At 43.4% G+C, this 27,893-nt stretch overlaps 1 protein-coding gene across 1 annotated transcript in view; it reads left to right on the plus strand.

Annotated features, from left to right (window-relative positions):
- Positions 1-27,893, plus strand: part of ADAMTS16 (ADAM metallopeptidase with thrombospondin type 1 motif 16) — a 131,345-nt gene that overhangs the window by 6,839 nt on the left and 96,613 nt on the right. Inside the window, exon 3 of the mRNA XM_081825784.1 lies at positions 77-402. Within this exon, the coding sequence (XP_081681910.1) occupies positions 77-402 (326 nt within the window). The remainder of the gene's footprint in view (positions 1-76; positions 403-27,893) is intronic.

The following is a 27,893-nucleotide window of genomic DNA, read 5'->3' on the forward strand; positions in this document are numbered from 1 at the left end:
AAATTATATTCCAAGACTGCCTGATTCTTTTCAGAATCCTGAATTTACTCAGCCACACCTTCTCTTTGTCTTTCAGAATATGACCTGGTGTCTCCCTATGAGGTTGACCACAATGGAGACTATGTGTCCCACGAAATCACACACCCTCAAAGGAGGAAGAGGGCGCTGGCCCAGCTCGGGGTGGAGTCTCTCCACCTTCGGCTGAAGGGCTTCAGGCACGACTTCCACATGGAGCTGAAAGCTTCCAGCAACCTGGTGGCCCCCGGATTTATCGTGCAGACACTGGGGAAAGGAGGTACTAAGTCCGTGCACACCTTCCCGCCTGAGGATTTCTGTTTCTATCAAGGCTCCTTACGATCCCACAAAAATTCCTCGGTGGCTCTCTCAACATGCAAAGGTTTGGTGAGTACAGCTTGGGTGTGAGTGGTGTGTGATAGGGGACAGGGTGCTGTTTCCCTTGAGAGATTGTAGCTGGTTCTGCTATTATGGCAGGACACATTTCTTTGGTCTGTAAAAGCAGGAGGAAATCGCCAAGTAATACTCTCTAGAATATGTCGTTCTTTGGCACACTTGGCAATAGAAGCACATGCCCAGACTTCTGTCGTTTTACAAGAACCAGGGAAGAGCGCGCCAGTGTGAAAATCGTACTTCAAGCTCATGGCCAGGTCTGACATAGAGAACTTCCCAGGGGCCGCTTCCACCGTAACTCACTGGTCCGTGCAGCGCCGCAGAAATGTCTTCATTCCGAATAGAACAGCAGTACGAAACTGATGGGCCGGGTGGATTATTTGATCCGAAGCTGGGAAGCACTTTACCTCTGCCATTCTGTTGAGGATCACATGCTTACAGAATAGGGCCTTCGTTCCAAATGCGGTGATGAAGCCATGGCCCGGCGGCAGTCCAAGTCTTCCTGGACCGATGATTCTGTGGTACATTCCCCATTTTCTTAGTATCTGACGTAGACACTGAACATCACTTGAATGCTTCCGGTGGTCCCCTTTGCTGGGACCTTACAGTGAGGATCGTCTGGCCCCACTGAGAAGATACCTGCATCCCTCGGGCTGCCCCAAGCCGAAATCTCAATGCCTTGTCTTTTAATTTTCTTAAAATACTTCCATATTTTTAGGGAAGAAAAGCTTAGCGGATACTTCGAGTCTTGAGTACATTAATCATTCGGACACAGATGAGCGAGACAGGACTTAGGTAGCTGAGCAAAAATGTGTGGCCAAAATGTTTTAAGGTCTTGACCATAGTAAAGGTTTGGCAAACAGGTTTGTTTTTTTTTTAAAGATTTTATTTGCTTATTTGACAGAGCACAAGTAGACAGAGCAGCAGGCAGAGGGAGAGGGAAAAACAGGCTCCCTGTGGAGCAGGGGGTCTGACTCGGGGCTCGATCCCAGGACTCTGGGATCATGACCCGAGCCGAAGGCAGACGCTTAACTGACTGAGCCACCCAGGTGCCCCTTGGCAAACAGGTCTTTATATATTTATTATATTTCTAGAAAATGCTTTAAGTCTGTCTTAAATTTTTTTCTCTCTTGGAAAGAGGGAATTCAGACTCTGCATCTTATAAGGATTTTGTGCAAGTGTGTGTGGATACTGGATGGTGAAGCGGCATTTGTAACCAGTCCCTTCAAATACTACATATGTGCAAATGCTAAATCCCATTAAAATTTTTCAAAAAATATTAATGTCTGCTTTGCGTTTGGAATGGCTTGATTCCATGTCTACTCTAATTTGTAAAGGGCTTTTGATTGGAGAATGGCTACAATAGGGATTTCCCAAAGATAAGGTGGTGGTTATTTCGCATAATTTTTAGGATTGAAGACAGTGTGGCTGATTTCTTCCGTGTTCTCCCAAGAAGAACAGATCTTCCTTAATGAAAGGGCTAGAACTCTTCATAGAATTCACTAAAGGAAGAGATCTCTTCTTTGGCTTTCCTTCACAAAGGCTCAGACCGGAAATGGAAGCCATCTGTGTGGTAGGGAGGTATGCCATGATTTCAGAGCTAGTAGCCTTGGATTTGTTTGTGGAGATTGGGCGAGGTGCTTCCCATTAACCCAGCAGGGGTGCAGGTTTATTGATGCCCTGGGTCTCTGTGAGCCCAGGCTCTCCCGATGGCTGAGCCCTGCTCTGGAGTCGGTCCCAGGAGCAGAACTGGCTGGCAGCAGCTTGAGATTTCTGGTTCTCTTTGATCTCCATGGGAGTTAGCGGCACACTTGTAAGTGACAACTACGTGTGAGATAAAGAAGTGAAAGAGAGCAGAAAAAAGACTCCTGTGAGTAATGAACCCTGGAATTTAATATTCTGGTCACTGGAATAGAAATCTGTATGCTTTCCCCATTAATCTTGCAAATACATTAAATCCAACTTCACTGATTATTTTGTCTGTAGGTGATCATGACAGAAATGACCTCAACCAGACTTATGAGTGTGGGGTTCAGGGGCATTTGCCATATGATAGAACAAATCAGAAGCATTTTAAAGAAGAATAAGGGAGGATAAGAAGTCATCTTTCATTAGCCAGATAATAAAAAATACTGAATGGGATCATCCCTCAAGTGGCTGCCAAGTCTTTTATTTCTTTACTGATTGATATCTATCCCATTGCTCATCTTTCAAATCTCTTCAAGTATGATGAAAAATGGCATGTTTTTATATTAGAGGACAGCTCCTTTTTTGTTCTTTTTATTCTTGTTTTTTTTTTTTAATCTAATTAAAGTCCTAGGTTGATCTCAGTTAAGCTTTTGTTTTCCCCCCTCGGTGTTTCTGGTTGACCCAGCTATTCGCTGGCCATCAGGTGTCAGTAGAATTCTTTTTGGTTTGACCTGTTGTCCCTCATACACCTCAAGGAGAGAGCATTTGGAAAACAAAATCCCTGGTAGGGGAGAAAAAAAAAAAAATATATTCTGTTCTTCTGGTTTTACCTACAGTATGGGACTATCACCTGTAAGCTAAAATATATTGCTTAACTAAGAGTTTAATGACTTCAGGTAGAGGACATGCTTGACAATTGTGAGATGATGCAGTTTCCAACCTGATAGTTTTCTCACCTGGTTCCCAGCTTTTGTATTTGGGAGCACTTTGCCGTCATTCTCTAAAAACGGATTTGAGGAACACCATCAAAGTTAAAAGCTGATTGCCTTATTTATAGTAAAGAAATACTCTTAACAAACTAAAATGGGTGTTTTCCTGAGGGTCTCGTGAATAATAAATGCACTTCAGATCTGTGTTGTGTGATGAGAGAGGCAGGGAATGGGCAGTGTCGCTTCAGTGATGAAATAGGACACGTCTGGGTGCCAGGAGGAGCAGAGAGGGTGTGTCACCTTGCCTTGCTGGGAGGTGGTAGCATCCGCATGTGGTTTTGGGGTAGTTTTGTCCAACCTGAATCCTTACAGTAGAAGCGGGGTGTGATGCCTGGTGGAGAAATAGGCTGCCCCAGGAAGGACTGATAATATCTGTCAAGGTCATGGAACTCTCCACTGCACCATCTGTAAACCCTAGGAAGACCTCTAAAGTCCTCCTAATATTGCCACCAAGAACCTTGACTCAAAATATTCCGTATTTCACTAAATAAGGTTATTTAAAAAAAAAAAAAAAAAGGCGGTGTGTATAGTTCTTAAGTCTCTACCTACTTGACATCACAGGTCTGTTGTGATCACCAAGCTGAGGCATGTGAAGGCCTGTCACACAGCACGTGCCTTTCCTGAGGCACCATGTGGTGACAGTGTGGGAAACAGCGATGGTCAGGACAGTAGCGGAAGGAGCGACCCTGATTTATGGAGGGTTCTGTGCCACATGCTTGGCTATCATTTGTTATGTTGCTTAGCCTAATGGCCACGCTAACAGATAGGTACTATTTTTTTTAAAAGACAACTTTTTTGTTATGTAGTGCATACATCATAGAGATTTCCCCCATTGGAAATGTATAATTCAGTGGTTTGTAGTGTATTTCCAGAGTTGTACAAGGCTCACCACACCTAATCTGAGACTGCATCACCCCAGAAAGAAAGCCCTGGCAGTCCCCATTCCCCAAGCCCCATCAGTCCTAAACCCCACTAATTTAACTTTCTGTCTCTGTAGATTTGCCTAATCTGGTAATTTCTCATAAAGGGAAGCATACAACTTGCGGTCTTTTGTGACTGGCTTCTTTCACTTGGTGTAATGTGTTCATGTTTCATTCACATTGTAACGTGTATCAAAACGTCATTATTTTTATTGCTAAACATACAACATTTTTTATCTATCCTTTCAGCGGTTGATGGATCTCACTGCCTGTGCTCTTTTTGGCTGTGACTATCACTGCTGTTTGTGTACAAGTTCTTGTGCAGACATATGTTCCGTTTCTCTTGTGTTTATACCTAGGAGTGTAATTGCTGGGTCCTATGGAAATTCTATGTTTACCATTTTGAGGACTTTCCAGACTGCGTTCCACATTAGCGTTCCCATTTTGTATCCTCCTAGCAATGCATGAGGATTCTGATTTCTCCTCATTCTGGCCAGCACTTATCCACCTTCTTATTATAGCTGTCCTGGTGAGGATGAAGTGCTGTCTCATTGGGGCTTGGAGTGGCTGGATAGAGATCATTGGATGGTGGTTTGGTTGTTTTTATTCTTGTTATTGTTTAGTTAGTGGTTTTTACTTCCAGCACTTTGACGATGTCATCCTACTGCCTCTTCAGCCCTATTGTTTCGCTGGAGAAGTCTGCTGTTTATCTCATTGCAGTTTTATTGTGCATAGGAGTTGGGTTTTTTTTTATGGTTGTTTCAAGATTTTCTTTTTGTCTTTGTCTTTCTACATTTTTACTGTGATGTGTATGGGTGTGGGTATCTTTGTGTTCACCCTGTGGTACTCTCATTATGCATATATTGGTGTGCTTAATGCCTTACTACATTTCTCGGAGGCTCCACTCATTTTCCTTCATTTGCTTTTTCCTCTGTGCACTTCAAATTGCAACATTTTTATCAATTTATCTTCAAATCCACTGATTCCCTGCTGGCAGTTCAAATCTATTAAGTTTCTGTAATAAAGTTTTCATTTGGGATATTGTACTTTTTAACTCCAGAATTTCCATTTGGTTATTTTTATAATTTCCCGTATTCTGTATTTCATAAGTCATTGTCATTAGGCCTTGCTTTAATTCTTTAGACATCCTTCTCTTTGGTTCCATGAACATATTTGTAATAGTTGCTTTGACATAGTTCTCTACTAAGCCCCACATCTGGGTCCTCTCAGAAGCAGTTTCTGTGCCTGTCTGTTTTCGTGTGTAGGGGTCACACTTTTCTGTCTCTTTGCATGTCTCATAATTTTCTGCTAGAACTTGAGCATCATAGAGAACATATTGTAGCAAATCTATAGATGCTGGCCGCACTCTGCCTCTGCAGGACTTGACCTTATCCTGTGAGTGGAGCTCTGGATGAGGATGTTGGTGCCTGGTCTTCTCTATTTTTGCTTCCTGGACGGCAGCCTGTATGTTACAGAAGAGCTGGCGTGGGAATGTTCAGGGCTTCATGCTGAGCCTGGAGTGGAGCTTCCAGCCTAAGAGTAGGGGCGGCCTGCAGAAGGCAAACCAGTTCCCATGGCCATGCCTGCCTGATATAGAGCTTCTGCAACGTAGAACTAAGGAGAGGAGAGATGCTGGTGGCTTGTTCCTGCTTCTATGGAAACAGTTCTAGAATGGATGTTGGGGGAACAAGGAGCCCTTGTCTTCTTGGCTGCACGTGTCTGGAGTAGAGCTCTGTCACATTGACTGGGGACAGGGTGAGTAGGTGACCAGACCATGGCTCAGATGCCACCAAATTTCCCCATCTTTCCAAGTTTCAATTAAATTCAATAGCTGATTCTCCACTTTTTATGACCTTAGGGAGTTTTATAGAAACTTTAAATGTCTTGGCTCTGTGTGTGTGTGTGTGTGTGTGTGTGATTTTTCAGCAATTAAATGATCATTTCACTGGAGAGCAGATCTACCTCACCCCTCACACTTCCATTTGGGAAGTCAGTCTCCAGTAGGTGCTATTATTAACACATTTTACAGATCATTGCCCAAGACCACTTTATTTTCCCCATTTTACAGATGACTCTCAAGATAATTCTTAAAAGAGTGAGATCTGTGCCTAGGTAGCCTGACTCAAGAACCAGCACTTCAAACCATAGACTACTTTTGCTTCCCAAGATCACCAGGCTGTAGCTGCCCTTCAGGGACCTGCAAGATCATTTACGTGAATTTTCATGGCATCATCTTTGAATGCTCCCATAGGGGTCATGGTTCTCTCATTTGTTTTCCAGTTCAGTGCCACCTTCCTCAGCATGTAGTCCTCTCAGAGCTTAGGATCCCCATTTATACTGTAGCAGGGGCCTCTTTTAAAATATATATGGATTCATTCCGTAATTATTTATTTACAGGTTTGTTTGTGAGCTCTTCAAAAAACCTTGCTTCATTTATTTTTGTATCTCCAACTTCCTGTTAACATAAACCATATTTTTGCTTGCAACAAATGCTTGTATTTCAAATTTACAAAAACATACTATATTTTCTCAACCTCTGTTTTGAGGCATAAATAACTATACAATTAATTTTAGAATTCATTTCATCTGATTTCTTTCCATGGCTAATGCCAAACACCCTGAATTTTCTGTTGAAGCTCATAGTTTACTCAGAAATGTTTTTTAAAGATTTTATTTATTTATTTATTTGAGAGAGAGAGAATGAGCAGGGGGGAGGGGCAGAGGGGGAGAGAGAGAGAGAAGCAGACTCCGTGTCGTGCAGGGAGCTTGATGTGGGGCTCGATCCCAGGACCCTGGGATCATGACCTGAGCCAAAGGCAGAGACTTAACTGACTAAGCCACCCAGGCACCCCCAGAAATGGTTTTCTCAATAAGGTTTCTGATGAACTATTTTTAAAAACTTCCATTACTCAGTACTATTAATGAGCTTCCTTTAGATATGTATGCTGTTGCATATGACAGGATTAGATTTTCTTAATGGATTTTATGCAAGTTCTGTACTTGGATTATCACTTTAGCTCCCCCCCTCCAAAGAGTATCAAGTCTGTCAATTACCCTTGGCACAAAATCTGCGTGAAATTTTGCTCCTCTTACTTACAGCATTGTGTCTGTTAAAGCTTTAATGGATAGGCTACGTATCACTTCTCCTAAAATCTAATTATTCTCTTGTTTTCAACAATGTTGGAAAACTTACAAATGCAACAGTTGTCACGTGTGTTTAAGAATTCCCTCCCCTGGTTGGAGACTTAATCGGGGCCCTGGTTTGAACTGTCCTAAGTTTGATTCCCAACCTCAGACTCCAGGGATTCTCTGGAAACTCCAGTCATCGAGAGTTTTTCTACAGCACCCAATAAATCCTAGGAAACTGCCTGAAAGATTGCCAGACTTTTAACTGACTTTGAAAAATGTTCTGGAGCCAGTAAAATAACGCAGGAGCAGAAGGGAAAACCCAACACAGTCATGGTCAGAAGAGATAATAGGAGTTCTTAAGAGCAGTGTCCCAATCTGAGAAGGCTGGGGATGGCATAACCAGGTTGAAAATATGTCAGTCTTGGGAGGCATGTAATAAAATTGTAGAAAAACTAAGGCTTTTAGAGGAAGTAGGGCCAAAGTTGGTAGTTATTAGGAAATTTATATGTGAGTGTGGGGAACCAAAAGACAGCACTGGATAATTACATATGTTTCTGCTAGTTCCTTAAGAATAAGTACAGTAAGGGGCGCCTGGGTGGCTCAGTCGGTTAAGCATCCGACTCTTGATTTCAGATCAGGTCATGATCTCAGGATCGTGAGATTGAGCCCCGTGTTGGGCCCAGCAAGGATCCTGATCAAGGTAACATTTAAATAATCCTTTACACTTGATGTGACCACAGATTTTTTCTATTAGCTTACCGTTCATTATAAACACGAATGAGATGGTTAGAGGAATTTAATTATAGAATCTATAATTTTGCTCCACTTCCCTTTTTCTCCAGGTGATGACCCTGAGCTTCAGGGGCATGCAGTTGACATGGCCAGTATTGCAAGGCCAGGTGGATTGAGACAGGTGTAGGCCCATGTATTCAGATTCTCTGTCTGGTGATGTTTTCACTGAACACACTGGATGCTATTACTTGTTCACATACTGGGGAACCAATTGAAGGAATGTGAATGTTGGAATCTGTGCCAGAGGTTTTACAAATAGAGTAAATGTGTCTTTGGTCTGGAAATCTGGGCCAGGTAGCAGTGGGTAGAGGAGAGATGGTAGGCTTCCCTTCTGGTTGGTGCTCAGTACTCTGGATGTCTCTTATCAGGAGGCAGATGCGCCAAGGACAGCCCTCATATGGACATTCTCAGTCAGTAGAATATTTGCTGAAAGGATCATCGGAAGGTGCTCATGACCACAACCAGTGGGGCAGGATTTTCTTCATGGGCAAGATCTGCCTGAGACAGCCAAATGGGTCTCTTTGGGGAAGCAGGAACATGATCCCTGTGGTCATTTCCTCTGGGGAATGCTCCAAGTCTAGGATTCTCTATACCTGAAGCCTGCTTTTGTAGGCAGTGACTATTCAAGACTAAGTCCAGTCTCGTCCAGAGAGAAAAAAGAGGAGGCCAGATGAAACCATGCTCTGTAAAGCAGGATTCTTCTTGCCTGAGGTTCAACCACAGCAGGATGGTCGTTTTCTTCTTAAATGTCATTTTCCCTGACCCACACATCTAAAATTGCCTACTGTCCCCCCTCCACACATCCTTCCTATCCTCTTCCCTGCTGTTTTTTTGTTTGTTTTGTATTTATTGTTATCTGTATCAGTCATGGTCCAGTTAGGACACAGAAACCACACAACTTGAAAAGAGAGAATTAATGCAATGCATGAAATAGGTATTAACTGAAAAATTAAAAACAGAATACAAAGGCTTTACAAGATAGCAAATGCAGGAAGTAGCTACAGCCCTTGGGGCTGAGGGAACAGAGTGAAGTCTTGGTTATTACAATTTCACTGCTTCAGCGGGGCTCAAACTCCCGAGAAGGATCTCGCCAGCTGGTGCTGGACTCCTGAGGGGGCATGCTGTGGGTTCTTCAAGTAAACTGGAGACTGGAGCAGGCTGCTTCTGCCCAGTGAAGCGGGCTGACAGGATCAGGAAGCAGACAGGAGGTCCCCATGGGGCAGAGAGGAGGTCCACAGTGCGGGATGGGCAGACAGGAAGTTCATGCGGGACAGAGAGGAGGTCCACGGAGGTAGGGGCAGACAGGAAGTCCACATGGGGGCAGGCAGGAGGACCACGGGGGTGTGGGGGGCAGACAGGAAGTCCACAGGGGGCAGACAGAGTGTGGGGGGGCAGAGAGGAGGTCCAAGGGGGACAGACAAGAAGGTACAAGTTCTTCCACCTTCTTCGGTCTGTCCAGTCCTTCACTGTGTGGTCTATTAGAGCCGGAGAGTGAGCAGGTGGCAAAGCAGAAGTGGGATTTATAGAGTTCCATCCTCAACATCACAAAGCAGAGTTTATTTTTTTCTTTTAACATTATATTTATTTATTTGACAGAGAGAGACACATCGAGAGAGGGAACACAAGCAGGGGGAGTGGGAGAGGGAGAGGCAGGCTTCCCACGGAGCAGGGAGCCCGATGCGGGGCCCGATCCCAGGACCCTGGGACCATGACCTGAGCCGAAGGCAGACGCTTAACGACTGAGCCACCCAGGCGCCCACAAAGCAGAGTTTAAAAGGGGAGTGGGAGCTAAGGATGATTTCTACATACTAAGCGAGCTGTCTACTATGCTAAATATTGAGAATATAGCAGGAATTCATGAATTTTTCTTGCTTTATCCCCAGCATTGTCAATCATGCATGGCATATAGTAAAGCCCTCCAAAGTTTATTCGATGAACGAGAGATATTTTGGTGACAAAACAGTCCTGGTGCTTTACAGAAACCATCGCACAGCCACTGATCTGGAGGAGAGAAAAATGGAGACTCAACAGTAAAACAGTAGGGACATGGAAGCCCTGTCTAGGGAAAGACTGGACCTTAAGGACTAGACCTCACCCGGCCTGGGAGCAGGCTTATTCCTGGTGGGAATGAAGATGTCGGACCCAGTACACGCACACATTCCTTCCCTGCGGTGGGCTGTGCCTGCCCTGGTTCACTGATCCGACGGAAATGAAGTCTCTCGTGTTGTTTGCCTGGTGCCTGAAGAAGCAGGTCTCCTGAGTAGGCTTGAAGGTTGTCTTTCAGGACTTCTTATACAGGAATAAATTGGGACTCGGGCTTGTGTGTGCACGTGTGGGTGTGTGTTTTCAGAGTCCCTGTGAATCACTCTTGAACGAGAGATTACTGTATCATCGTCTACTGGCCTCAGGCCAGACTCTGTAGCAAAGTGAGTTTATACACTCTGTGGAGTCCTGTCCTTGCTCACATGGGACAGTAGCCATCCTCAGTAGTCCTGACCCTACTCTCAGGTTCCTTTAGTCTCAGAACTCCTGTGGAAACCACTGGAAACATTTGCTGTTCTGTTGATACTCTGTTCCCCTGTTCTTGCAGGAATGTGTCATTTTTTTGATTCCTCTGTCTGACAGTGATCATCCTTTGTCCTTTTTTAAACATATTTTTCACTACTTAAGAGTTTATTTTTATGTTTTTAGGAAAAACAGCATGTATTTTAAAGACATTAAATCAAGTAAATCCAGTATTTTAAAATCGTGAAAACAGTATTAATTTCATATATTCTTTTCAATAATTTCTGTGAAATTATAGGAAACCTAAATAAAAATATTTCATTTGCAAATTCACAATCTGAAGGCATGTAGGCAGGATTCTTATTTTTCCTTAGTAGTAAATGGGCATATCCAATAAGGTATACATTGTCAGTATATTTTAAAAGTTACCAGTTTTAAAACAAAAATTAAACTAAGACAAAAGTAAAAAAAGATCCATATAGTGTTACTCACCAGATTTATAGTGATGCTGAAATGGTTGGCTGCCTTTAGTTTAAAAATGGTACTAAATAACAGAGAGTTTCAGTAGACAATGATGTGATATATCCAATCATCCCAATTTTCTGTCATTGAATAATTGTATCTTCAACCCTTCAAACATTAGAAATTTGGAGCAAAACATTTAGAATGAAATGTAGTTTGAGCCATTAGTGATTTATTTTAATTATGCAAAGTCTGTGGAAAATATTTGCCTTGAAGACCTTAAGGTCATTTCATTTCATCATATATTACATTTCCATCTGAGTACATTGTATCTTTTTTTTCCTAGGAGAAAAAGCAGGCACTTTTTTTTTTTCCTGTGATAAAGCCACATTTAAGTTCACGGTTGTTGGGAACCCTTTCACGACCTCCAGCACCTAGCAGTGTTCATGGCCCATGGAAGTAATTGGATGGATGGGTAGACAGGTGGGTGGATGGGTGGATGAATGAAAATGATAGATGGATGGATGGATGGATGAATGGACAGATAAATAGATGGAGGGTGGATGATGGATGGTAGATGAACAGATGGATGGAGAAATGGATGGATGTTTGGATGGAGAAATGGATGGATGGGTGGACGGATAGATGATGGGTGGATGGCTGGATGGATGGATGAAAAGTCCTTGCTTTAGATACTAGTTCCATCTATGCTGGAGAGAGTTCCTGTATCCAGAGAGAAGGTGCAGTAACTGTGAAAAGCTCTATCTAGAAATGGTTCTAAGTTGATTTGGGAGGCATGCTTTTCCCATACAATCACCACATGGATCCAAGCCTGTCTCTTGGGGTCCTGGAAACATACTTCCACAGCAAGGAAGAGTAATGCCGGGGCTGTTCACTTCACATGGTCTCAGGAAAGGCCCCCTGTGAGTGAGCACTTTTCCAGGCCTACCCGTATGAGTAACTTCTCTCATAACAGAATCTCTAAACAAATTTTAAATAAGAAACATTGCGATGCATTTGGGTGATAGGATATGATATGACTTGTGTAAAGTACAATTCAAAAAACAGTGGTTTTGTCCACCTTTTAGCTTTTTAGACCTTATTGTGTGAACATAGGGACATAATTGTGTCTCTGTGTCTTGGACACATGTCTTCTTTAGTTATCAGGCTTATGACCAGGGGGGATTGCCTGTTGCGCATGAGGATTTCTGAGGAACAGTATTCTTAAACCACCTTGAATCCTTCACAAAAAGTGATGTAGCGGACTTATTCTGTATGAACTTTTAGGGATGAAATTTTGGCACTTACCCTAAAATAAAAAAAAAATTCCATTTCTACTCTGTTAAGTTAGTTGAGATAAAAATTAAATATTAAGCATTTAAGCATTAAGCATTTAAAAAATTACAATCCTGAACGAAGCCAGTCAGTAAGCACTGGAACACCTACAGTTTCGAGGCTGTGGTAATCCTCCTGGGAAGCAAATGAGCAAAAGAATACAAACTGTCTATGTGCGAGGAAAGATCTCTATTTAGACAGACATTCAAACAAGAAACAGAATAAAATGACTGCTTAAGTAAGATAACCAAATTGGAAACGTAGTGAAAAAACATGGCCATTGGAGTCACAGAGGTGTTGTTCACTTGGAATTTCTCACATTTACTGGCCCAAAGGCTCAGTACTCTGCACTTCCTTAATTTGTGAATAACATCCATGTCACCATGTTGCAGGAAGATGGGGTGATACGCTCTTTGCATCAAAGCCCCCAGCACGCAGCTCAGAGCTTGGTGCACAGTAGGAGCTGAGCATGTTCTTTTCTCCTCAGCCTCCCCCGTTACTCCACTAAAAAATGTGGTTACAAACCTAACTAGCAACTTAACTGCCCACATTGCAGTGCAAGCAGGTTCAAGTCAGGTTGGAGATGGAGTTACATTGACCTTCAGCGAAGCCCCACAGATGAAATGGGAATAGAATCAGAATATATTTCATTTACAGTGAAGCTTTTTGGGTGATTTATTGAAAGCACTTGGGATGATAAAAAGACGTATCATTTGAGCAAGCGATTTAAAATGCAAGAGTGTAGTTTATGCAATTTTTAGAAGCATGAGTTACGCCACACATTTACGTTGTCCTTTCTCAATACCTGGGAGATTACTTTGTGCTTAATAAAGTATCATAAATGAGGAAAGTGCCCAGAATAGCTGACATTTTGCCTCTGCATTCCCCCTGCAGCAGCCAAAGGAGCCATAAACCTTGTTTTATTTGCAGAGATTATCTCTCACTAAAGCTGAGCCAGTCTTGACTATTCCCATTGCAGGTCCTCATTAGGTAATAAAACGAAGAGTGATGGACTGCAGAATAATAAGCCAGAAGAGAAGCTAGGCTATTTTATAACTCAGTTCCGTGACCAGCTGAGATGTGCATGTGTGTGTGCAAGATTTGGGAGAGTAAATAGTGAACGTGTAAATGTATAAGCACTGTGCCGAGTAACCGAGCGTATGCAGAAACGTAAGCCATTGCATGTTCCTTCTGAGGGTCAGTACTATAAGTTAACCTTTCCTTTACCACTCGGTATCGTTATTCTGAATTTTGAATATTGCTTTGGTACATAATTATGTTTACTATATAAAAACTTTCCTTGGTCTAATATCAATCATAATGTCCTACCTCTGCCTCCGGTAATCCAGTCTGTTATCCACTGGGGAGCAGCTTATGGGCTTATTCATTCTAATAAAATTGAGTTTACCAATCCCCAACACCTTCAAGTTCCCTGTTGTCAACCCTCTGAAAGGATAGTGATAACGTGCATCACGTTTTTTCTCTACCGGAGGAAGAACTAGAGCTGCTTGGTTTATGAGATTTTCGGAAGATAGCTAATGCCCACATATTTGGAATGTGCTCCAGTCTAGTGTCTTGGAAGAACTGAATCCCCAGGTTATAGGGGTTGCAGGGACTTTGTGGGGGAGCAGTTTTCTTTGTATTTTGGTTCTAAATACAGGCTGGATCATGCAAAATTTACATTTCCATTTGCTAATGAAAACCCTCCTTACATTTATTTAAAAACTTAAAACCCCAGCTTCACCGCAGGGTGGAGTCCCATATGTGCACCCGGGGCTGAGAACTGGCCAACCCAGCTTCAGTCTCACAGGAAGGTTCAGTGTCCCTGGGACGTCTGTGCCTCTAGGTGTATAGGGAATGCACAGGGTGTGAACTGATGTGGGCACTGATGTCTTAAAATGTGATCCATATCAGTAAGAATAATTTGACGAAGTCACAGATTGCAATTTAGTAAAAGTGTCTTAAGGCCCATAGCCTAAAATTAAATTGTTGAGAGGCAGTCCTTGGTTACATATAAACCAGTGAATTACATTCAAGTTGTATACATATACTGTAATAAAACTGCTATGTATGCGGTAACAAGATCAGGAGCGAATATCCGTTCTATCCAACGTCTGAATCAAACCAGGAGGGCCAAGCGTATTAGTTACATTCTGAGATGGTATCACGTCCTGTTGTACCCTTTGCAAATTAATCCTCTCATCTGGCAGTTATTCACAGCTCAGATTTCATTGTCAGCCCGTGTGCTGTGAAATGCATTCGATTTAGAGACTTTCAAGAGGTCATTTTTGTTTGATCTTGGTTTCAAATTCAACCACAACCAACTTCTGCTTTCTCTGGCTTCAGCCCTATTATCTGCCCTTTGTCGAACGTGTGGCCTTCGGGCTCTTGCAGGGGATGGAGCGGCCGAGACTCTGCTGTTGTGGACACAGAGTACGTGTGGGTAGCCTTGTAGAGTCCATCAGCATAACACACAGTTTATTCTTACATCTGGGAAAGCAGAGAGACCTAGAAGTGTCAAAGAGTCTGGCTGCAATAGCCATCATGCTTAGTTGGGCGCTCTGGGGGGGAATTCCTGTTACGATGAGCACAAGTACCCAGTGAGCATGGGGCTATAATTCACCTTCCATCCACACATTCCTCCCACTCTCTTGTCAAGTTAATCATCTTGTAGCCCAGATGATCAGCTTGTGCCCAGACGGTAGCCTCTGGTAATATTTTTTTGTCTCATGGGAAAAGCAAACACATCCTTAGGCTTTGACTTGCTTGGTGGTTCTTGGGGTATGGTGGATCCTCTGTTCCTGGTAAGCAGACAGCATGGTGCATGGGGATGCTTTCATGCAAACATGGTGTATCGCACTGTTTTTCTTTTCTGGCCTACCCATTGCTTTTCTCCAACTCCTAAACCAGAGCTTGGGTGAAATTGGAACCTGCAATTCTTCCAATACTCTGTGTACCCTGGTACCAATGTGTCATCATTTTGAAAAGGCCTACACACAACCTGTATTCCGTGTTTGGTTGTTATGGAGCAAACACATGGTGAATTCTGCTTTCTCATAGGAACACGTACATTAAAGTATGTGTCAGTGATGTAATTTCATGGTTTTAAGTGAAACATGAAAATGGAACCATTATAAATAGGGCAGGTAACTGATAAGCACCGACTGTATGTCAGGAATTTCTGCATGTAGATTCATTGCATGCATTACTATTGCATTTCATTTTATTAACATCTGTTGAGAAGAGTTTTTATTCTCATTTTGTATAAGGGGAGTCTGAGGATCAGACAGATTATGTAACCTGTCCAAAGCTGCTATCCATCAAGGATCAGAGCCTGGGGCCTGAGACATGCCCATTGGATCGCAGAACACATGATGGGCCTTCCATCCAGCACCCATGCTCCCACACAGGGCCGTTGTCTGTCTGTATCCTTGGAGTTTAATTGGTTGGGCAACATTGGATCTTGTCAGGACTAGAAGAACTTGGATGTACAGCACCTGGGTTTAATCACTTGGGTGCAAGCACTGGGGGCAGCTTGCAGTTCTCCACACTCGCTCAGAAAGCCGTGATCCCTGAGAACTCTGGAGGGCCTATGTGTCTGTTATAGCTCGTGCTTATCAGCTCACAGGATTATATGAGTTAGCAGTAAAAAAACAGAAAGACAGACATAGAACATATGTTAGAAGCATTTTTTTAATCCAAAATTAATCAAGGAAGGCTACAGAAGTTGAAGATCATAAATCGTGTCTGGCCCCCTTTGTTCAGCCCGGGTCACAGCCGTTGGGCCCCATGCATTCTCTGTGGACACGACAGCAGTATTTCTAACAGCATTATTTCCTTTCAGTGCGCTTGAGCCAAAGCCGCACGTGGAGAATTGACAGAAAGGCATCTTCAGGAGCATCGTGATAACAGCTGTTGCTGAGCGAGAGAGGTGATGTCTCACCTGGAAGGAACTGAGAGAACTCATCCTGGGACATTCTCTTCTTACAGTTTCTTTTGTGAAGAAACAATATAACTTGCCAGGAATTGTTTTTGCCAACAAAACACACACACACCCATTCATATATACTGACTAAAAAAAAAAAAAAGAAAAGAAGGAAAAGAAAACGGGGCGCCTGGGTGGCTCGGTTAAGCTTCTGACTTCAGCTCAAGTCATGATCCTGGGGTCCTGGGATCGAGTCCCACGTCAGGTTCCCCGCTCATCGGGGAGTCTGCTTCTCCCTCTCCCTCTGCTCCCCCTGCTTGTGCTCTCTCTAGCAGATAAATAAAATATTAAAAAAAAAAAAATCTCCTTTTAGAAACTTTTCAATCTGTTGGATTTTGGGGGGTGGTGGAGGTGGTAACCCGAACATGAATAACTCCACAGGCCCTGGAGCTGCCCTGTAACGACTAGGTCTGTGATCTGAGCAGGGATATTGAGGTTTTGTTTTTTTTTTCGTTGTTTTGTTTTTTAAGATTTATTTATTCATTTGAGATAGAGAAAACACAAACAGGGGGAGAGGCAGAGGGAGAAAATCTCCAGCAGACACCCTGCTGAGCAGGGAGCCAGACATGGTCCTTGATCCTACCACCCTGAGATCATGACCTGAGCTGAAATCAAGAGTCAGACATTCAACCGACTGAGCCACCCAGGCCCCTCAAGATCTTGTGTATTGATCATCTACTGTGTTTCAAGCTCTTAACTGTATTTTATTTATTTATTTATTTTTAAAGATTTTATTCATTTATTTGAGAGAGAATGAGATAGAGAGAGCATGAGAGGGGGGAGGGTCAGAGGGAGAAGCAGGCTCCTCGCTGAGCAGGGAGCCCGATGCAGGACTCGATCCAGGGACTCCAGGATCATGACCTGAGCCGAAGGCAGTCGCTTAACCAACTGAGCCACCCAGGCGCCCTACTCTTATCTGTATTTTAATCACTTTTAAGCAATATCTTACACTTAAACATGTGGAGTTGAGCATGCCCATGAGCTTCGGCACATGGGTGGGTGTCTGTGGGAGAGGGGATGTGCCGGGGGGCCACGCAGTCTTCAGTCATCGTTGTTTTAAGTGTACGCATTGTGGTGTAAAGGAGTCGGCTTGTGTCATGAGGGTCCCTGGATTATTCAGATTATTTCAAGTTTAGGGCAGTGGTATGGCCCCCATCCTCTATTACCTGACTCTCAGTTTCCTTGTCCTTAGCAGTAAGCTGTAAATCATCTATTTGAGAAACTCTTTGGGCAGATATTTCTAAAAGTATAGTAACAACTTCCAAGTATGTAAAGGTCAAACTGAACCGTGATACGTCTCTGCTGAGGTTACGGAAGGCCCTGGCCCCTGCAAGGTTAGCATCAAGGTCTCAAGTCCTCGTGAGCACAATTATGGGGCAGATAACATAAGTGAGCCTCCCCTGCCTCTGGGGATACTTGGTGGAGAGAATGGAAGTGATTCCAGTAATAGAGGAGGCTAAATTAGAAGTCACATCCACTCAATTCACAAGAATGTAAAGATGTGATTCAAAACAGCTGCGGGATGGGCATGACAGAGGGCACGTGAAGGGATGAGCACTGGGCATTATACGCAACTGATGAATCACTGAACACTGCACCAAAAACTAATGATGTATTGTATGTTGGCTAATTGAATTTAAATAAAAAAATATCTGGGTTCTACTCCAGGGTCGCATGCTTAGGCAGTTGCTCGGGTTGTTTCCGTGGCCGCAGGAGAGGAGGGGAGAGTGTGCCCGGGCTTATGTGGACTTGCTGTCCCTGAGCCGTAGTGGGGAGTGAGTCCTTTGCTCCCTGGTTGGCAAGGGTGATGGCGGGCTGCCCGGTGAGGTTGAGAGAAGCCCGCTGGGGTCACATGAAGGAACCGACCTGGGCCTGGTTTCTTTACGTTATTGTTGCTTTTTGTTTGTTTTGTTTTATTTTGTTACTCTGGAAGTGAGGGACCAGCCCGAGTTCTCTAGAAGTGAGTCCCTTGCAATCATGTGATATGATGATGCTGTTGGAGGACCCACAGAGCAGGGTCCTCGATGCTCATGACTGATTTTGCCATGGTGTTGCCAATGCTTTCTTTCTAAAAAAAGGAAAAAACAAAAAAGGTGGTATTTGTTTCCTAAGTTCTTGATAACAGCGTATTAAGAAGGCATCTAAAAAAGACCACCTGAATATGCATTGCCACATTGTGTAATGATTCTACAGTTTGAGCTGACCGCCTGGAAATAGGACCAGCTATAACCTCGTGGTCCCCTGGCGACTCCGGCATGTGTAACAGTTGTAGCCTGTGAATGGTCAGGTCGAGTCCATTGTAACGGGCGTTCACGGGAACTGCCTGGAGTATCACATGTCAAACACAGAGCACGGGCCCAGGTGACCACTCCAAGCCCTGCGTTCCAACAGCTGTTACCTGCCCTAGCTTCGGGCTTGCCCCAGGGGACTCAGTGCAGATTGTTGTACTTGGGATTATGTTTGATGTTTATCATTTTGCCACCAGCAAATATGGGTGTCTCATTGGGACTGGCTTGAAAATGAGGAAACGCATGTATAACAAATTCAACACAAATTCCAACGGTATCCTAGCAAGTGGTTTATTGTACAGGAGACATCCGGCCACCACGTTATCCTGCAGGCGCCCTGTCTGTCCCGCTCCCTGAGAGCAGGGCTGCAAGTCGGGGAAGGCGGATGAGCACAGGGGGTAGGGGCCTTGGTCCTCCTGCCACAAGCAGTGTGTGTGAATCTTCTTAAACACACGAACCCTTCCCCTAAGACCTGCTGACTCAGAGCTTGGGGAGGGGGCATGGGTTTCAGTGGGCCACTCGGAGGATTCTCGGGGACAGACGGTTTTGAAGAGCATGGCTGGATATATGGATAATCAATCCCCCAACCCGTGGACCGTGTCCTCAGGGAGAGTCGGTCCGGTCCTGTCGTGGGCGGGCAGGTGGAAGGCTCCTGGTCCCTACCTTGCCGGCTGCCCATTTGGTGGCAGCGGGGGTGAGACAGGTGAACAAACAGCAGGTTTCAAATCTCAGTCTCCTTTCTGAGTGGCCTTGGTGAAAGAAGACAGCCAGATTCTCTCAGGCTGAGGACACCCACCCTGTCTGGGGAGGAGCGGGACACACGCCCTGCTCCTGGGCAGGTGCGGTCTCTGGCCTCATTTCTTGCTCTGTGTTCCGTTGTGAGCGTGGACCCTTCCGAGGGCTTCGGAGCTGTGCCGCCCTGGTTGTGAGATCAGTGCGCCCCAAGGCCTCGTCCCACCCCCCCGCCAGAGCCCCACCCCCGCAGCCTGATCTGCTTCCCGAATCACAGCTGTGCCTGTTCCGCACCTTTCTTAGAAATGGACTCACACAATACGGGTCATTTGCTCCGGCTCCTTGTGATCCGCATGATGCGCGCGGACCCCCACTGTGTTCATCAGCTCCCCGTTCCCGTGGTAAGCGCATGCTGTGCGTGCTTTATCCATTCACCCGTGGATGGACATTTGGGATGTTCAAGCTCTATTTCTTTATCCCCCCCAAACCCCTGCCTTGCAAGTCTGTTTTGAGGGTTATTGACAATGATACAGCATCCAGTTCTTGGAACTGAGGCAGGGCCATGGTAGGTGATCAATAATCAATACAGCCGATTTAATATGATTAACAGAAATAAGATGTGACCAGCCTGGAACCTGGAGCTGAAGGGGCGCCATCGTGAGGGACTAGATGTCCAGTTGGGGAGAGAGATACTTCCAGGGGCAGAGTCAAGTAAGGAAAACAGCTGATGCGTGGGCTCAGGGTCTGCCTGATAAGCTCGTGTCAGGATTCGCCCGGAGCCGGCAGCCTGTGGTGCAGAGCGAAGGGTGCCATCGGAGGGACTGAGTGTGAGCACAAAACATGGCTTGTAGACCCAGGTGACGACACCCCGCGGACCCATGATGTCTCATGAGAAACACGTGCGCCCACCCCGCACCGTGACTGTGACCCACTTCTCTGCCGGGACGACCCCAGCAGCGGCTGTCCAGCTCTGCCGTGACTTCCCCGCATTGCCCTTGACCTGTTGCTCTTTCTTTCCCAGCGAGCACAGAGGTTTGCACACTGCCTCCTCTCTCTGCAGCTTCTTTGGAAACATGTACTGCCATCTTGATTGGCAGTGCTAAAATCTCTCTCTCCCTTTTTTTTTTTTTCTTTCATCGATCATGTCTTTGGTGTTGTATCTAAAAAGTCATTGCATACCCAAGGTCATCTAGGTTTTTTTTCCTTGGTCATCTTCTAGCAGTTTTATAGTTTTGCATTTTATAGTAAGGTCTGTAATGCATTTTGAGTTAATTTTTGCGAGAGATTTAAGTCTGTGTCTAGATTCATTTCTTTGCATGTGGTTGTCCAGTTGTTCCAGCACCATTTGTTGGAAGAACTGTCTTTGTTCCATTGTGTTACCTCTGCTTCTTTGCCAAAGATGCGTACCTGCACTTACATGGGTCTGTTTCTGAGCTCTCTAAGCTGTTCCGTGGATGCATCTGTCTCTGCTTTCTCTAGTACCACACTGACTTGATTACTGTAGCTTTATAAGAAGCTGTGAAGTTGCTAGGGTCAAGCCTAAAACGTTGTTCTTCCCCCTCAATGTTGACTTGGGTGGTCTGGGTCTTTTGCCATGCTATATAAACTTCAGATTCGGTTTGTTGGTATTTGCAAAATAATTTGCTGGAATTTTGATTGGAGTTGCATTAAATTGTTAGATCAAGTTGGGAAGAACTGACACATTGCCTTTTAACTTCTTAGGATTTTTTTATGTGTACTGTGTAGTCTCCCCTCATACCTACACTGGAATTTAAACTCCAAAGAGGCCGTTATATTTATCTATTTTGTTCATAGTTAGAGCTGGATTGTCTAGAAGAGTGTCTGGTTCATAATAGGCCATCGACAAATATTCATCGAATGAATGAATGAATGGGTGAGTGAGTGAATGAATGAACAAACAAACCTACTACACACTCCTTGGATGAGAAGAACTATGAGTTTGTCCCCCCATGGAATTTAATCCATGTCTAAATGTTATACATCTCTTGAGGGGAATCTAGTAGAATGTTTAATTGATGGTATTTTGGTCATATTGAGTAACAGCACTATATTCAATGCCTTGACTCAATGACTTTGCTTAACTATTTCTTTGTGTCTTGGAAATGTACAGAAACAGATCTGAGAATTTTAGGTTGAGTTGTTCTTAGTTCAGATATTTTTGTATCAATCAGAATTAATCAAATTAAGCAATCAATCTAAGATAACGTGTTTTGAATATTTCAGCTGGGACCATTCTATAAAGACGTTAGTGGAGGTGATTTGTAAGATTGTTCCTAGCTGTATGTTATACACTATGATAGAGAAATGTTGTAGCAACCTCTCCTGTATCTGGCAAACTAGTCTTAAAAAGTAAGCTCATGAAGATTTGCTTATTACCAGTTGTTCTAGAATAGTTCTTTCTGGTTTTTTGTGCCATAATAGAAATACCTGTGCTGTCCAATATGGTAATCACTAGTCACATGTGGTTACTGAATAATTGTAAGACTAAAATTTTAACTTTATTTAAATTTATATTTGAATACCTATGTGTGGCTGTTGAGCAAATAGAGAACTGAATTTTTAATTTTATTCCATTTTAATTAAAATTTGGGGCCACCATTTTGGACAGTGCACGTATAGGTGTGTCCCCTCTAACAGGAGCTTAAATCATTGTAATAAATTAGTCTGAAATATCTCATAAAATTGAAAAGCACACACACCCACACACACACACTCACACACACACAAAAGTAACAACAAATTCACTAATGAAATCTGAGAATACATGCTACAGTGACATTTAATCTCCAAAGGAAGTTTGATCCCCTATTATAAATATGTGCTATATTCCATATTACTATCTGTGTTCCTGGCCTTTTTCATCCCCATTGCATTTTCATGAGGTGTGCTCATTTTGTTCTAAAACCCAGATCTTGGATTATTAGAATTCTTTAGTTTAAGAATCACCTGGTTCTACTATTTACCAATTCCTATATTCTGAATTAATTTATTTTAATTAGACTTTCTAGTTCCTAGGTAATCATTCATTGCATTTTTAAAAACTTTTTGAGTGAATGCTGTTTGCTCATCTTCTTTATTTTTTTAAAGATTTTACTTAATCATTTATTTGAGAGAGAGAGAGCACACATGTGAGCTGGGGGGGAGAGCAGAGGGAGAGAACCTCAAGCAGACTCTGCACTGAGCGTGGAGCCCAACTCGGGGCTTGATCCCACAACCATGGGATCATGACGTGAGCCAAAATCATGAGTCTGAAGCTTAACCTAGGGAGCCACCCAAGCTTCCTTTATTTTTTTACTTTTTATTTTTATATAAAAATAAAAAGTAAAAAAATAAAAAATAAAGGGATATTTATCTTCTTTATTTTTAAATAGGAAAGCATTCAGGACTTGAAATTTCTCTAAGTGCAGCATGAGTATATCTCACCATTTCTAAAAGAACCAAGTTTTGGGTTGATTGATATTCTCTATTGATTTCATTTTTAATTTCATTGATTTCTGCTCTAATTCTTATTATTTCTTTTCTTCTAATTACTTTGGGTTTAATTTGATTTTCTTTCTCTTTTTTGCTTCTTTGCTTCTCCCTCTGCCTGCAGCTACCCTTGCTTGTGCTTGCTCTCTCTCTCGCTCTCTGTGAAATAAATAAATAAATCTTTAAAAAATCAATTAATTAAGGGGCGCCTGGGTGGCTCAGTTGGTTAAGCGACTGCCTTCAGCTCAGGTCATGATCCTGGAGTCCCGGGATCGAGTCCCACATCGGGCTCCCAGCTCAGCAGGGATTCTGCTTCTCCTTCTGACCCTCTCCCCTCTCATGCTGTTTCTCTGTCTCTCTCTCTTTCTCTCAAATAAATAAATAAAAAATCTTTAAAAAAAAATCAATTAATTAAAAAATAAATAAAATTCACCCAAAGCCTGATTGGCTAAAGGCACAGGTGTGCACAGTGGTGCTCACCCTTCCTGTGAGGGGTGAGCTGTGTGGGGAGTGTAGGTGGTTGGCACTTTACCAGGTAGCACTTGTCCCACTCTGCTAGTTGTCACACTGGCCCAATTTGTCCAGGTTACAAGATCCAGAGAGAAGTCAACCAAGGATGTATTTGTTTGCATCATGCAAATGGAGAAAGACATAGAAAAATTCCCCTCCTTGGAAGGCCACCCTTCTGTGCCTAATCTAGTCAGCCTCCATCAGCCTCCATCAGCCTCCCACCAGCCTCTAGTCAGCCTCCATCAGCTCCCAGTCAGCCTCCATCAGCCTCCCACCAGCCTCCCACCAGCCTCTAGTCAGCCTCCATCAGCTCCCAGTCAGCCTCCATCAGCCTCCATCAGCCTCCCACCAGCTTCTGGTCAGCCTCCATCAGCTCCCAGTCAGCCTCCATCAGCCTCCATCAGCCTCCCGTCAGCCTCCCACCAGCCTCTAGTCAGCCTCCATCAGCTCCCAGTCAGCCTCCATCAGCCTCCCACCAGCCTCTAGTCAGCCTCCATCAGCTCCCAGTCAGCCTCCATCAGCCTCCCATCAGCCTCTAGTCAGCCTCCATCAGCTCCCAGTCAGCCTCCATCAGGCTCCCATCAGCCTCCCACCAGCCTCCCACCAGCCTCTAGTCAGCCTCCATCAGCTCCCAGTCAGCCTCCATCAGCCTCCATCAGCCTCCCACCAGCCTCTAGTCAGCCTCCATCAGCTCCCAGGCAGCCTCCATCAGCCTCCCACCAGCCTCTAGTCAGCCTCCATCAGCTCCCAGTCAGCCTCCATTAGCCTTCATCAGCCTCCATCAGCCTCCCACCAGCCTCTAGTAAGCCTCCAGTCAGTGCGCAGTCGGCCCAGTCAGCCTCCAGCTGACAACTTCTGCAGTCTTTCCTTTCCTCCCACACCCAGGCAGCAAGTGTTCAGGGGGCAGGGATCTGACCTGACAGCACTGTGGTAGGAACTGGGGTTTGGGAGAAACCTGGACTCAGTCTTCATGGTGGATTGTGATGATTGGGACTTATGCCACCCCTAGTAAGACTTGTTGTACGTAGCCTTAACCTTAGCAAAGTACCAAGTGTCCGAATGTTAGTCTTCTGAAATGACAGATGAGCAATAGGAAGGCAACCAGGGACCGGTTTTATAGCTGAGTGAGTGGCTACATTTTGAAGCCTGAACTTTAGTGGGTTTAGTATGATGGGTGATTCCTGTGACCAGCGCATTAGATCCCTTGTCCTTGCAGGCAAGAGGGTTGAAGAAGCCCAGGGCCCAAGCCAGGTGTAGCAGGGATGGGGTAAAAAGAATCAGGTGCAACATCTCACGGAGAAAGAACCTCTTGGTGTGTTTACCTTTTTAGAAGATTTTGAGTGAATTGCAATTTTCAAAACATCACAAATTGTTACGCAGCAAGACTTCCTGTGGTCTCAGGCTTATGACAAAGAATGGACTGACCTGGGGCGGGTTCTTGTTTGATCCTGAGGTTATAAGGAAATAAAAAGCAGAGTTTGGCTTCTATAAAAGTTCTGTCAAAGTTGCAATTGACTTATGTGTCTAAAACGTCACTAAGAAGACTAAAATGTGTAGAATATTTCCCCAAACAAATGATGCTTTTGGAAAAAACACACAGGAGGGTAAATTTAAATTAGTTGGGAAATGAAATGCTTTTTATCCTAATAAACTGAATCACATTTTTACATATTGGTTGATAGCTAGCTGTCTTGCAGAGGGCTCATGGAGTCACCCGAGGTACTTTTGGAATGAGTTCGATGGGGATCTGTCACACTCCAGGAGAAACAGGCTCTGTTCCTGGACATTTGTACATCGCTTCTTAATTTCCATATGATTTTTTTGATTCATGCAACTTTTATGGACAGCTTCTATTTTTATTTTAATTTTATTTATTTATTTATTTATTTACTTATAGGAATGGAGATGGGGAGGGGCAGAGGGGGAGGGAGAGAGAGAATCTTAGGCACACTCTGCACCCAGTGCAGAGCCCAACCCGGGGCTCCATCTCACAACCCTGAGATCATGACCTGAGCAGATGCTTAACATACTGAGCCACCCAGGCACCCCTTGATTTTTATGTATTGAGGTATGGTTGGCACGCAATGATACATTAACATCGGGTGTACAACACGGTGATTCTACATTTCTGTAATTTACTCGGTGCTCACCACAAGTGTAGCTGCCCCCGTCACCATACAACACTGTTACAATACCAGGGACTATATTCTCTATGCTGTGCCTCTCACCCTTGTGACTCATTCATTCCATAACTGGAAACCTGGATCTCCCACTCTCCTTCATCCATTTTGCCCATCCTCCCATCCCGTCCCTCTCAAAACCATCAGTGTGTTCTCTGTATTTATGGGTCTCTTTGTGCTTTTTATTTGTTTATTTTTTTTGTTTGTTTCTTAGATTCCACCTAAGTGAAATCATATGGTCTTTGTCTTTCTCTCCTGGCTAATTTCACTCAGCATGATAACGTCTAGGTCCATCCATGTTGCAAATGGCAAGATTTCATTCTTTTTTATAGCTAAGTAATACTCCATTTTATGGACAGCTTTTATAAATAGATATATAATGATATAAACCTGTCAACTTTTTTTCTTTTTTTACAGAAAGCATTGACTGATATCACTATAGTTCTGCACTTTACTTTTCTCACTAAATAAATTTGGCTATAATTCTTATTTTTTAATTTTATTATGTTATCTTAGTCACCATACAATACATCATTAGTTTTTGATGTAGTGTTCCACGATTCATTGTTTTCGTATAACAACCAGTGCTCCATGCAATATGTGCCCTCCTTAATACCCATCACTGGGCTGACCCATCCTCCCACCCCCCTCCCCTCTAAGACCCTGAGTTTGTTTCTCAGAGTCCATAGTCTCTCGTGGTTCATCTCTCCCTCTGATTTCCCCCCTTCATTTTTAAGTCAAGCAGAGAAAGTCAATTATCATATGGTTTCACTTATTTGTGGACCATAAGGAATAGCATGGAGGACATTAGGAGTAGGAAGGGAAAAAATTGGGTATAATTCTATATCAATAACTGTCTAATTGTTTTCAGATGCTGACACTGATTCCTAATACATACAGTCTCATTTAGATAACCTGTTTTTCATCAGGGGCATTTCAAGTATTTCTCATTTTGGAGGTTATTTTATTTATTTTTACTATGATAAACATCATTTTACATATTTGGGAGTGTATGTGTTAGAATTTTCTTAGGGTAAATTCCTAGGTGCAGAATTATTAGGTCAAATGTACATGCATTTAGAATTTTGAGAGACACTGACAATTCTTTCTAAAAGTACTTTACCAGTTTACTAATTTTCCTCACATCTTGGTTGTAGCAGGGTATGCACTGCCTTTTTGGTCAGGCGGTGGGATGGATGAGACGCATCTCACTGTGGTTTTCATCTTCTTGCAAAATTGGAAGTAACAATCAAACCCTGTTTTCATAAACCTCTCCCCACCTGTGAGTTGCCTTTTTTCTTTTCTGTCCTATTTTGTTTCTTTTCTATTTTTTTAAGTTGAATTACTTCTTTTTTTTTAAAGATTTTATTTTTTTATTTGACAGAGAGAGACACAGCAAGAGAGGGAACACAAGCAGGGGGAGTGGGAGAGGGAGAAGCAGGCTTCCCGCTGAGCAGGGAGCCCAATGCAGGGCTCGATCCCAGGACCCTGGGACCATGACCTGAGCCGAAGGCAGACGCTTAAGGACTGAGCCACCCAGGCGCCCACTTCTTCATTTTTTATTAGTTTTTATGGATTATTTTTAAGGATCATAATTTTTGTCATTTGCATTCAAGACTTTCCCTTAACTTGTCATTTGACTCCATGGTACTTTTCACCATACTCAATGTCGAATTTACCCAATTTTATCAATCCATTTCTTCATGGCTTCCTGATTTTGTTCTTTGTTTGTAAGTGTCTACTCTACACCAAGATTACAAATATATATTTTATTTAATCTTTTTACTTTTTTTGTGATTCTTTGTTGCTGTTGGACATTATTTTGGGGAACAGAATGAAGAAGAAAACTAGATTTGTTTTTTCCAAAGAGCTGACCTGTTTTCTCAAGATCATTTATTGGATGATTCCCTTTCTTCCTCCTAACTGAAAAACCTCCTCCGATGTCAACTACATTTTCATACTATTGTAGGTGGGTATTCTGTTTAATTGATTTGTCTGTAGAAATTCAGCAAGTTTTAATTGTGAATAAAACAGTCTAATACAATTCTCCTACTTTAGAGCTTCAGCGTTTCCTTCACGTACAGTGCTGAGGGAGAAACTGCATTTTCTCAGCATTAGCCTAGCACGTGTTCTTTCCTTCCTTACAAAGGCAATACAAGCGTTAGATGAATTTCCCCATGTATAATGATTTACAGAGCTGGCCGGGAGAGATCCAGGCCCCAGGAGTGCTCCTTTGCAAAGTTTGGAGGGCACTGGCCTTTTTCTGTACGCCTGGTTAATAATGCACCCAGCTGACATCCCTGTGGTTACTGTGGGCAGGGTACACTGGACATTTGATGAGGCTCCAAATAAATATTCTTGGTTCAATAAAGAACAGCTTTAATAAGCAGACAGCATTAATCTTCCATGATTTATCTAACCTTTTAAGTAAGCCGGCAAACTAATGATGCAGCAAGATAATAGAGTTACTTTTTCTGTAT

Source organism: Leptonychotes weddellii, chromosome 7 (genome assembly GCF_054177405.1).
Source record: "Leptonychotes weddellii isolate Sample4059 chromosome 7, ASM5417740v2, whole genome shotgun sequence".
NCBI lineage: Eukaryota > Metazoa > Chordata > Mammalia > Carnivora > Phocidae > Leptonychotes > Leptonychotes weddellii.